The sequence below is a fragment of the Eschrichtius robustus genome, chromosome X (assembly GCF_028021215.1).
Source record: "Eschrichtius robustus isolate mEscRob2 chromosome X, mEscRob2.pri, whole genome shotgun sequence".
Taxonomy (NCBI): domain Eukaryota; kingdom Metazoa; phylum Chordata; class Mammalia; order Artiodactyla; family Eschrichtiidae; genus Eschrichtius; species Eschrichtius robustus.
This window is the reverse complement of record NC_090845.1, coordinates 64,568,518-64,581,159: the sequence shown is the minus strand read 5'-3', so window position 1 is coordinate 64,581,159 and position 12,642 is coordinate 64,568,518. Positions and strand designations below refer to the sequence as shown.

Genomic DNA, 12,642 nt, shown 5'->3' with positions numbered 1-12,642 from the left:
CTTTGTCTTCCCCTTGTAATGAGAACTTTTAAGATCTACTCTCTTAACCACTTTCTGTGTTGATGTTTAGTTTGTACTCTTTCTAAAGATCTGATCATACCGAGTCCCTCCTTGAATGTACTGAGTGGGCCCCGTGAGCTTGGGTATAGAGTCCAAGCACCTTAGCTTGCTTTTCAGGGCCCCCACACTTTCCAGCGCCAACTGCTGCCATATACTCTTGGAGATCATGAGCTCTGTCCACACCAGATTATTAGGCATGACCAGAAGTGACCATGCATGTGCTAGCATGCTATAGAGCCTTGGACACGGACTGATGCCTCTGTCTGGAGTGCCTTCCCTTCTGCCTCGATGTGGTGGACTGCTACTCATCTTTCAGAGCTCGCCTTGGGGGTTTTGTCTTCTGTGCAGCCTTGCTTGATTCCTACCAGGAATGGTTAGTGGCTGGGTCCTCCTTTCTGGAAGAAGTGGGACTCTAGCCTCTGTTGTCCTCTACTCTAATGGTTGCTCGCTTGCCTATCCCCTCAACTTTTGGTCTTGTGTGGCCTCTCTGCTCCCACAATACACTCTGCTCACCTTTCCTCACCTTGCCCCACACCTCCAACACATCAACATTCACTGCTCACTTACCACATTGCCTGTCTCTGAGCCCCCAGTGCCAAATACTGGATAAGGCTTCCATAAATACTAGCTGGTGAACTGGGATGAGACACCTCATTCTAGAGAGATTTCAGGTTTTGTTTTTGTTTTGAACATGGATGTGCCTTTCTTGGTTCACGTTGGGAACCTCAGCACCTTGAGGGCAGAGACAAGAGCAAACTAGTGCCTGGCTCTGGACCAGGCCCTGTCCCCAGCTCTTGATTTGGCTTACCTCACCTATCATGGAGGACAGCAGTAAGGACAGGGTGTTCTTGATTCCCCCGCTTCCACGCTGCATGAATTGAGACTGGATGGGTGGGAGGAGTTGGTGGGGGGGGGGGCTGAAGAACACCAGGTCCCTAGTTCTCCCATAGTCTGGAGCAGGGACAGGGTTTCTAGCCCAGACTGTCCACTCCCAACGTCAACCTTGGGAGTTGACCCGTCTATTTCCTCTTGCCTCCCGGACCCCTGTATATCCCTAGGGACCAGCAACGGCTCCATAAATATTTGTGGCATGGCATTATGGATGAATGAATGTGTTCTTGTGTTCTTTATTTCCTCTTCTGCAAGTGTTGCAGAGGAGGGAAAGAGCCGGAAAAGGGGGAGGAATCTCTGAGAAAATGGGTCAGCAGGCTGCAGTGGGAGCTTGCCCCACTTGCCCCAGCTCCAGCTCCGAGTAAGAGTTGCTGCCTTGGTGGCGGTGATGTTGGAGAGCGTGTGTGCCTTGAGGTGGGGAGAACCCCTGAACGTGAGAAAACCATTTTTCTTGGCTTTGTTTAGGCCGGGCAAGTGTATTCTCAACGCCACCCACCTTCTCTAGCAAGGTGCTTGATTTAATCATTTAAATGTTCTATGGGGAGAGGAAGGATAAAACAAAACTCCCTAAATCTAACCCAGATTCCCTCGGTCCACATGGAGCCCTTTCCCTGGCTTCCTCTTCAAACACATCCAGCCGATCCGACAGGCTGAGGACTCACACTCCCGCCCCCCAACCTCAAGCCTCCCGCTCCCGCCCCCTCCCACCGTCCGCGGCCCCGCAGCCCCGCAGCAGCCACAGGGGGAACCAAAGAGACAGAAGCCTTCCCAGCTGCCCGGACCACAGACGCCAACACCCCCCGCCCCCCACCACACGCCGCCCGCCCGCGCCCCGCACGCTAGCCCACGACCGAGCGGCGGCGGCAGCAGCAGTGGGCTGCAGGCTGCTGCGACTCGCACCGGTGCGCTCCTGGCAGCACTCGCCATACCAGGTGACTGGGACTCGCCAGATCGGCTGGCCCGGGGTCCCCCGCCCCAGCTCGCGCTCGCGCCCCCGGCCCGGGTTCCGGCGCCCACCCGCCCTCCTGCCCTCTCCCGCCTCTCCGCCCCCCAGCTCGCGGGAAGGGAGGTCGCGGCAGCGGCCCGGGGGCACCGGCGACCGTGGCGACAGCGGCGACAGTGGCGGCGGCGGTGGCGGCGGCGGCTGCGGCGGCGGCGGAGGCTGCGGCGGCGACCGTGGCAGAAGCGGTGGCGGAGGCCTCCGTGGCGGAGGCGGAAGCAGAGGTGGAGGCTGAGTTGGAGGCCGAGGCCTCAGTAGAGGAGGCAGTGGCGGAGGCCACCCTGGGGGAGGCAGCGGCAGCCCTAGCGGGGGAGGAGGCGGAGGCCTCCCTGGCGGCAGCGGCAGTGGCCGTGGTGGAGGCCAGTGCGGCCGAAGCCGCCGCCGCGGCAGAGGCTGCGACGCCCCCCTTGGGGGAGGCGGAGGCGGATGCGGATGCGGATGCAGATGCGGAGGTGGCGGCGGCGGTAGCGGCGGCGGCGGCGGCCGCCGCGGATGCTGATGCGGAGACGGGCGGGGGCTCCGGGGGGAATCCGGACTTTCCTATGGCTTCGCTGTACGTGGGCGACCTGCACCCTGAGGTGACGGAGGCAATGCTGTACGAGAAGTTCAGCCCGGCCGGGCCCATCCTCTCCATCCGCATTTGCAGGGACAAGATCACCCGCCGCTCGTTGGGCTATGCGTATGTCAACTACCAGCAACCGGTGGACGCCAAGCGGGCCCTGGAGACCCTGAACTTTGATGTCATCAAGGGCAGGCCAGTGCGCATCATGTGGTCCCAGCGGGACCCCTCGCTCCGCAAGAGCGGGGTGGGCAACGTCTTCATCAAGAACCTGGGCAAAACCATCGACAACAAGGCGCTGTACAACATCTTCTCGGCGTTCGGCAACATCCTCTCCTGCAAAGTGGCCTGCGACGAAAAGGGGCCCAAGGGCTACGGGTTCGTGCACTTCCAGAAGCAGGAGTCCGCCGAGCGGGCCATCGATGCAATGAATGGCATGTTCCTGAACTACCGCAAAATTTTCGTTGGGAGATTCAAGTCGCATAAGGAACGAGAGGCCGAAAGGGGAGCCTGGGCCAGGCAGTCCACCAGTGCTGACGTCAAGGATTTCGAGGAAGACACCGACGAGGAGGCCACCTTGCGATGAAGACATCCCAGGAGCGAGCCAGCCAGCAGAGCCAAACCTTGGCTCCCACCCGGTTTACAACCCCACCCTTTGCCCCCCTAACCCACCAGCAGTGTATTGTATTGGGAGTGCAGGTCTCTCTCTCTCACAGCCGCCCCCCCACCACTTCCTTCCCTCCATCTCTCCCTCCCTCGGTCTGTCTCAGTCCCTCTCACTCTGTCTCTCTCTGACTTTCTCTCCCCTCCCCTCTCGTCCCTACCCCTCCTCTCCCCTCCCTTCTCCTCCCTTCCCCTCCCTTCCCCCAACACCCACCTTGGGTGTTGTGAATAATCTTGCTAATCTGTGCCACTTGACAGGTTAAAGGCTGTCTTCTCCTTGTGGTTTGGTTTAAAAAGCACTTTCTCTCTTTGTTTATTGCACAGGTGATACAATTTCATGGTAGAAACATCAGGAAGGAGAAGGAAATCAGATGAGGGAAACCCAAGGGAGTAATTGCTCCCCAATGACCCTACTACCCGGAGACAACCACTTTTACCGTTTCCGTGTGCTGTTTTCCAGGCTCTCTCCTCTCCTTCTCTCTCCCTCCCTTCCTCACCTCCACCCCACCTTCCCTTTTAACACACTGTTATAGAATGGTTCATGTATGTGGTGTTTCTTAATCTGCTTTTTCAAAAACTAAAACCAAACAAAAATCAACCCATTGAACTTCTTTCCATGTTATTCAACAGGCTTCAGAAACGTCATCTTCAGTGCCTGCAGAGTGTATCGATGGACCCTAACATTTCTGTAGTCATTCCTGCATTGTTGGACATTCAGGTGGTGCCTAGTTCTTTCCCTGTGTTTAAACCCAGCACTGTGTATACTCCAATGAGTGAATTCTCCCTTGTCAAGCCAAATCTTCGCTAGCATACCTGATGATCTTAATTGTGGACTTGCAGGATCCACATATGGACATTTTAAAGACTTGTCCTGTGTGTTGCCAAATGGCCCCTTCATAAGCATTGTACCGATTTGCATTCATGCCAGCCAGCTCAGCTAGTAAAAAGAGTATGCCCATTTCCCCTGCATAGTCTCCTGGTCACTGTAATTGATGTGTGTGTGTGTGTGTGTGTGTGTGTGTGTGTGTGTGTGTGTATGTGTGTGTGTGTGTCTTGGCCAGCTTGATGGGCTGCAAATGGTATTTCACTGTCCTTGGTTGTTTTGCTGAATTTAAATACTGTTTTTCACCTCCTTCCCCTGTGCCCACTTCCTGCCCTTTTCCCCATTCTCAGAAAAATAATTCAGCTTCATTGCAGGAAACAAATCACAAAGCGGACAAGTTAACAGAAGGAAATTAATGTCACCTGTAATCAATCCTAATGACCACCCACACCTCCCTGAATCATTTTCATCTGCACCTGTCTAATATTTTCTAAGAACTACCTGAAACATTTTTGGTTGTACCTCTCTAGTATTTTTCTGATTCATATGTCATGTATGTATATAATAATGTACATATTGTTTTTATACCTGCTTTTTCACACATAAATGTGTGTGTGTATATTTATACACACACATACTCTTGAACTTCATTTCATGTCATTAAAGATAATTTAAAAATATTTTCACTGGCTGTTAATATTTCATTGAATTGATGACTTAATAGGTGGATATATATGTGTACACTTCCTGCCCTTTTTCCCATTTTCAGAATAATAATTCAGCTTCATTGAAGGAAAAAATTACAAAGCAGACAACTTATCGATGTCTATATCTCTGTGTTTGTGTGTATATGTATTTTAGCTACTTCCTCATTGTTGAACACGTAGGTTGTTGCTCATTTTTCTTTATACAAACAGAGCTGTCAAGTGCATCATAGTGCACAAATCTAGCTGACTTTCCAGATCATTTTCTAAACAAATATTGCAGATAGGAAAATTTAAGTATCAAAGGATATGGGCAGTTTGGTGGCGAAGTGCATTAATAAATGGCCATCTATAAAGATAGTATCCGTTTACATTTGCAAGGTGCACCAATATTGTAAGGGGACCTGGATTACGTGTATAATTTTCTGTACTTGGTATTGCAATCGTCTCTGCATTTTCTCAGTATTTTATCAGGAGCTTTCTTGTTTTTATTTATTTTAAACATTTTATACAGTCTGTACATGATTATAATAGAAAATATTTGTAACTGTTAATATAGCAAAAGAATTATCACTCCTAATACCAGTACTTGACAAAATACACTTTTAGTAAATATCTACATACCTTTATATTTATAATAAAATATGCATTGTTTCATTGAAGTGTATTTTCACTATAATAGTTCTCTGGGATCATATTTCTAAATAATTAAATATTCTCCTTTAGCTCTGTTGTTACATAATAAGCCATCACAGGGATGAGCTGTAATTTCTACAACAAAGCTTCTTTGGGCTATGTTTAAAATAGTTCTGAACTTTTACTTGTAAGATCAATTCTATGATGAACACCTGTGTACCTGAATGTCTTGGAATATTTTATTGTCTTCTATTCCTTACTATTGGAATTGTGGTTTGATATATATGGACATGTCAAATATTTTTCTTGGTCTTTTGCCACATGTTTCTCCCTTAAAGGCTATATCAACTGGTAGTGCACATACCCCTTAATTTGGCCAAAGTATTTTTTTTTTAAGTTTTGGGAAATTGAAATGGTTTGTACATTTTTTATCACGTCAGTTAAAAGTGCATTTAAAAATGAGATCAAATACATTAAAATATACATAAGAACCACTTCAGACATATTATTTTCTATATATTTACAAGCTTTCACGATCCACCCATAAGCATTATTTTTAACAATTATGGACATATTTTATCACATAATTTGCTTTTCAGTATATTGTGAAGATACCTAAGACATCTATGGCTCTTCAGTTTTTTCTACAATTCACCATCATTTTATAGGACTGGAAATTTTTCTGAAGTATAGTTGACTTGCAACATTATATTAGTTTCAGGTATATAGCATAGTACATAGTACGTAGTAACTTGATATTTTTATAGATTATGCACCATAGAAAGTTATAAAATATTGACTATATTTGCTGTGTTGTACATTACAACCTTGTAACTTATTTATTTTATACCTAGTAGTTTGCACCTCTCAATCCCCTTCACCTATTTTGCTCCTCCCCTACCCTGTTCCCTCTGGTAACCACTAGTTCGTCATCTGTATCTGTGAGGTTGTTTCTATGTTGTGATATTTATTCATTTGTGTTATTTTTTAGATTCACATATAAACAAAAACATATAGTATTTATCTTTGTCTGACATATCACTGAGGATAATACCCTCTAGGTCCATCTATGTTGTTGAAAATGGCAAATTTTCATTCTTTTTCATGGCCTAGTAATATTCCATCACATATATATATATATATATATATATATATATATATATATATATATATATATACACACACCACATCTTTAGCCAGTCATCTGTTGATGGACACGTAGGTTGCTACCATATCTTGGCTACTGTAGATATACTGTAAATAATGCTGCTATGAACATTGGGGTACACATATCTTTTTGAATTGTTTTCTTTGGATAAATGCCCAGGGGTACAATTGCTGGATCATATGGTAGTTCTGTCTCTAAATTTTTCAGGAAACTCCATACTGTTTTCCATTGTAGCTACACCAATTTATATTCCCACCAGCAGTGCATGAAGGTTCTCTTTTATCCATATCCTTGCCAACACTTGTTATTTCTTGTCTATTTGACTGTAGACATTCTGACAGGTGTGAGGTGATATCTCATTATGGTTTTGCATTTCCCTGATTATTTTTGAGATTTGTTTTGTGGCCTAGCTTGTGATCTATCCTGGAGAAAGTTCCATGTACAGAACTGGAATATTTTTAAAAGTGTCCTCATTTTGGATATTGAAGTAGTTCCTATGTTTTCCCCATTAAGTCCAACTCTATGGTGACTAATTTTACACTTGAATTGTTTTTCCTCCCCAGGAAAAGGCATTTGGTATTCCTTTGCTTAGCACAGGCTGTGAGTTAAGACTTAAAAATGAAGACAAGGTTCAGAAATGTTGATTTTAAAGGAAGAAACAGAATCGTATTTAAGGAATAATTTAGAATTAAGACATTTTTTGCACACTTTATAAAGGCAAGGAAAGAAAGCCCCTGCCTTGGTAGAAGAAATAAGCTTACTTATGCTATTTAATTATAACATACAGACTCTCCTTCTAGGTCAAGGTAGCTTTGAAAATTTGGCAAGGACTGAGGGACAAAGAAACCCTTGCTTTTAGGATTTATGCTTACAGGATATGGATTGCTGCTATTTGTTCATAAAAATGATATTTTAGAATTTTTTATATTTGCATATCCCATTATATAAGGGGTTCAGAAATACCCCCCCACCCAGTGCACTGGAATGGATATCTATTGATAGTCCATGTTCAGTACAAGGAGGGATCTGGCTTCTGCTTTGATCTAATCAATATAAAATCTCTCATTGTTGCTGAGAAAATAAGCTGAAAGCAATGAGGTGGGCAAGGGGCAGAGGAGAGAAGAGAGGAGAGGGGAAAAAGAGAGAGGGAGAGAGAGCTAAATAACTACCAGGGAAAACCATTGCCAGAGTGGTAATGTAGTAATGTATGGAAAAATTCACTTAACAACTATCACTGTAGGAATCCAACTAACTATAAATATAGTGAAGATTCTCTTAAGATATGTAATAAGAACAATTTCAGGTTAAATGGAAAAAATGTTATATTATTACAAGAAATATTATCCCTGTAATTAAGAACAGAGTGTATAAAATACCATGGTATAAACAGAATTAAAATATAAACTAAGATTTTTTAAGCACCCACATGTAGAACAATTACATATATTATGTTCTTAAATTCTTGCAGAAGTAGGTATTATTTTCTATCAATCCTCACATAAGTTAAGCACGAAATCTTGTTGGTTTTACCTCCATAATATCATGAGAATGTCCCCCCTTCTCTCCATTCCCACTTCTATGTTTCTAGTTCAGGCCTCCATCATCTCTCACTCAGAATATTACAGTATGTTCTAACTGAATTCTGTCCATGGTCTTGATCACTCCTAATTCATTCTGTACACTGAAACTAGAAAAAGCATCTAAAACTTTGTATCTTTTCATGAAATAACAATGCTTAAAAATTTTCAGTGTAATTTTTTTACCTTCAGTATGGAGAAGACAGTTTATGGCATGGAATCCAGGACCTTTCCTTATTGAGCACTTGATTACCTTTCCAGCCTTATTTCCAATCCTATAGTCCATTCCAGACCCACAGTTCCACATGCCATTGTTGCCAAGTCACCTACAGTTCTTGCAAAGCCCTAAGCTCTTTCTCCTCTGAACCTTTGCCTATTTGCAGCTACAGTTTGCCTAGATAATTCCTACTTATCATTCTGAACAAAACTTAGATTTCTCCTCCTCTAGGAAGTCTTCATGATGACTCCCAGTTTGGATTTGTTATTTACTAGAGTCATAATTCTATCCCGTTCAATTACTTGAAACACATCAGTATTACAATGGTCTTGTACTATGAGTCACTGAAGTCATGAACATAACTGAATGATTAGGAATGAGGAGGACACTGAGGACCCAAAGATGTATTAAAAGTACACACAAAGACAATTTTCCAGATGAAGGCTATCTCTGCTCGCATTAGCTTTTTACAACAGCTTTTAAAAATATAATTTGAATACCATAAGTTCATCTATTTAAAGTATACAATTAAATGTTTTTAGTATATTCACAGAGTTGTGCAATCATCTCCTCAATTTTAGAATATTTCATCACCCCATAAATGAACTGTATATCCATTAGAAGTCACTCTTCATTTCTCCCCCACCCACTCAGCCCTATGCAACTACTAATATATTTTTGATCTCTATAGGTCTGCCAGTGATGAACATCTATATGAAGGGGCTTATACAATATGTGGTCTTTTGTTACTGGCTTTTTAAACTTTGCATATTTTCAAGATCCATCTATGCTGTAGCATGCACCAATAATTCATTACTTTTTTTAGGTTTTCATATCATTTGTTTTCTTTTATTGAGATATAGTTAATGTACCATATTATATAAGTTTCAGGTGTACAGCATAGTAGTTCACAATTTTTTAAAGTTATATTCCATTTATAGTTATTTTAAAATATTGGCTATATTCTCTGTGTTGTATAATATATCTTTTTAGCTTATTTATTTTGTACATAGTAGTTTGTACCTCTTAATCCTTTACCCATATCTTGCCCCTCTCCCTTCTCTCTCCCCCCTGGTAACCACTAGTTGATCTATATCTGTGAGTCTGTTTCTTTTTTGTTATATTCACGTTTGTTTTAGTTTTACATTCAACATATAAGTGATAGCATACAGTATTTGTTTATCTCTGTCTGACTTATTTCACTTAGCATAATACCCTCCAAGTCTATTCATGTTGTTGCAAAGAGCAAAAATATATTCTTTTTATGGCTGAGTGGTATTCCATTGTGTATATCACATCTTTCTTTGCCTGTTCACCTGTTGATGGACACTTATGTTGCTATTGTTTGGTGGAGTGTTCTCCAGGAGTCTGTTAGATCTAGTTGGTTTATAATGTTCAAGTTTTCTATTTTAATATTAATCTCTGCCGGGTAGTTCTATCCATTATTGAAAATGATTCATTGAAGACTCCCACTGTTATTGTTAAATTGTGTATTTCTCTATTTCTGTTACTTTTTCCTTCATTTACTTTAGGGCTCTGTCATTAGTTACATATATGTTTATAATTTTTATTTTTTTCCTGAGGGATTAAAACTTTTATCATTTAACAAACATCATCACTACCTTAGCATCCCTCTTTATCGATAGCAACTTTTTAAATTTAAAGTCTATTTTGTACAATATTAGTGTAGCCACTTCACCCCTCTTATGCTTTCTTTAAACCTATTTGGATCCTTGAACCTAAAGTGTTAGTCCAGTAGAGAATGTATCTAGCTTTTTCATCCAGTCTGACAGTCTCTGCCTTTTGATTGGATTGTTCAATCCATTCATGTTTAATATTATTATTGATAGAGGTGGATTCACATCTGCCATTTTACTTTTTTTCAATGTATTTCATGTCTTTTTTTTGTTCCTTTATCCATCCTTTACTGCTGTCTTTTGTATTATGTGAGTATTTTCTAGTGTAACATTTTAATTCACTTAATGAATTTTTTTTGCTGTATTTTTTAGTAATTTTCTTATTGTTTGCTCTGGGGCTTACCATATATATCTTATCAGAAAGGTCTTCAGATTTATGCTAACAATTCCTATGAGATATAGAAATGTTACTCCCATGTAACTTTATTCCCTTTTCCTCCTTTGGTGCTATTATTCCTATACATATTACATCCATTTATGTTAAAAACCCAATATTACATCATTATAATTATTAGCTTATATAGTTCTATGTCTTTTGAAGAACGTGAGAGAAGAAAAGAGAACAAGTATAAATTTATTGAGTTTATTATATTGACTTTCTTTTTTAGCATTTTGGGTTCTCTTTCTTTCTGTCTGTGGATTTAAGTTACCATCTGGTGTCACTTCCAATACAGCTATACTTTCAGCTATACAGCTATACTGCCTTTTTTGTGCTGCTACTGTCAACTATATTACATTTCTATGTTATAGAACCTACAATACAATTATATCCACGTTGTTCTATAAAAATTTACTTTTTAAATCAATTAAGAGAAAAAAGGAGGTAAAATATACATTTATACTACATTTTATAATTAAATAATTACCTTTACTTGTGTTCTCGTTTTTTCATATGTATTTGAATTGCTGTCTGGTGTCACTTCCTTTCAGCTTGAAAAACTTCATTATTCCTTGCATGGATTGTATGTTAGTAATAAATTCTGTTTTTGTTTACTTTGGAAGGTCTTTGTTTCACCTACATTTTTCCAATTTTATTGAGAAATAATTGACATGAATCACTGTATAAGTTTAAGGCATATAGCATGAGAATTTGATTTACATATATTGTGAAGTGATTACTAAAATTGGTTCAGCTAACATCCATCTTCTCATATAGATACAATATAAAAAAAGAAAGAAGAAAGAGAAAATAAAGTTTTTTTCACCTTGTGATCAGAACTGATAGGACTTATTCTTTTAACAACTTTCCTATATATCATACGTCAGTGTTAGCTATAGTCATCATGTTGTATATTACATAACTAGTATTTATTTATCGTATAACTGGAAGTTTGTATCTTTTGACCAAGTTCCTCCAATCTCCCCTATCGCTCCCCACTCCTCTGGTAACCACAGTCTGATTTCTTTTCCTTTGAGTTTTGTTTTGTTTTCTTTTGTTTTGTTTTAGATTCCACATATAAGTAAGATCATATCGTATTTGTCTTTCTCTTAGCATAATGCCTTCAAGGTCCACCAATGTCGTCACAAATGGTAAGATTTCCTCATTTTTATGGATGAATTATGTTCCATTGTATATATATATACACCAAAATTTCTTTATCCATTCATCCATCGATTGACATTTAGGTTGCTTTCATGTCTTCACTATTGTAAATAATGCTGCTCTGAACATGAAACTGAGAATATCTTTTCGAGTTAGTGATTTTGTTTCCTTTGAACATATTCCCAGAAGTGGAACTGCAGTATTATATGGTAATTCTATTTTTAATTTTTAAAGTATCCTCCATATTGTTTGCCATAGTGGTTGTACCAATTTACAATCACACCAACAGTGCAAAGTGTTCTCTTTTCTCCACATCTATGCCAGCATTTGTTATCTCTTGTCTTTGTAATGATGGCCATTCTAACAGATGTGAGGTGATATCTCATTGTGGTTTTGATTTGCATTTCCCTAATGACTAGTGATGTTGAGCATATTTTCATCCACTTGTTGGCCATTTCTATGTCTTGTTTGGAAAAATGTCTATTAAGGTCTTCTGCCCATTTTTAAATTAGACAATTATTTTTGCTATAGAGTTTGTATGAGTTCTTTGTGTATTTTGGACATTGACTTCTTTTCAGATATATGGTTTGCATTTTTTTCCCCATTTTGTAAGATGTCTTTGCACTTTGTTGATTATTTCTTTTGTTGTACAGAAGCTTTCTAGTTTGATGTAGTCCCACTTCTTTTTTTTAATTGTGTTGCTTGTGGTTTGGGTATCATATCCAAAAACTCATTACTAAGACCCATGTCAAGGAGCTTTTTTCCTATGTTTCCTTCCAGGAGTTTCATGTTTTCAGTTCTTACATTTGAGTCTTTAAACAATTTTGAGTTAATTTTTGTAAGTGATGTAAGTTATGGGTCTGGTTTTATTTTTTTGCATGTGAATATCCAATTATCCCAGCACCATTGATTGAAAAGACTGTCTTTCTCCATTGAGTATTCTTGGTTCCTTTGTCAAATTATTAGTTGACCATATATTTTTGGGTTTATTTCTGGACTCTCAAATCTGTTCCATTGGTGTATGTGTCTGTTTTTATGCCAGTTTTGAAGTGTGATGCCTCTTGCTTTGTTCTTATTTCTCAAGATTTTTTTTGGTTATTCAGG

At 40.5% G+C, this 12,642-nt stretch overlaps 1 protein-coding gene across 2 annotated transcripts; it reads left to right on the top strand.

Moving 5' to 3' along the window:
- The first annotated feature begins 272 nt into the window (after positions 1 to 272).
- LOC137757459 (polyadenylate-binding protein 1-like 2) lies at positions 273 to 3,096 on the top strand. 2 transcript variants are annotated; one of them, XM_068534145.1, is made up of 2 exons: positions 273 to 296; positions 2,494 to 3,096. In XM_068534145.1, the coding sequence occupies exons 1-2, from the start codon at positions 273 to 275 to the stop codon at positions 3,094 to 3,096; spliced, it is 627 nt and encodes a 208-aa protein (XP_068390246.1). The 2 variants fall into 2 exon arrangements, with proteins under 2 accessions (XP_068390246.1, XP_068390247.1); XM_068534146.1 differs by lacking the exon at positions 273 to 296 and having other exon boundaries at positions 2,386 to 3,096.
- The last annotated feature ends 9,546 nt before the right edge of the window (positions 3,097 to 12,642 follow it).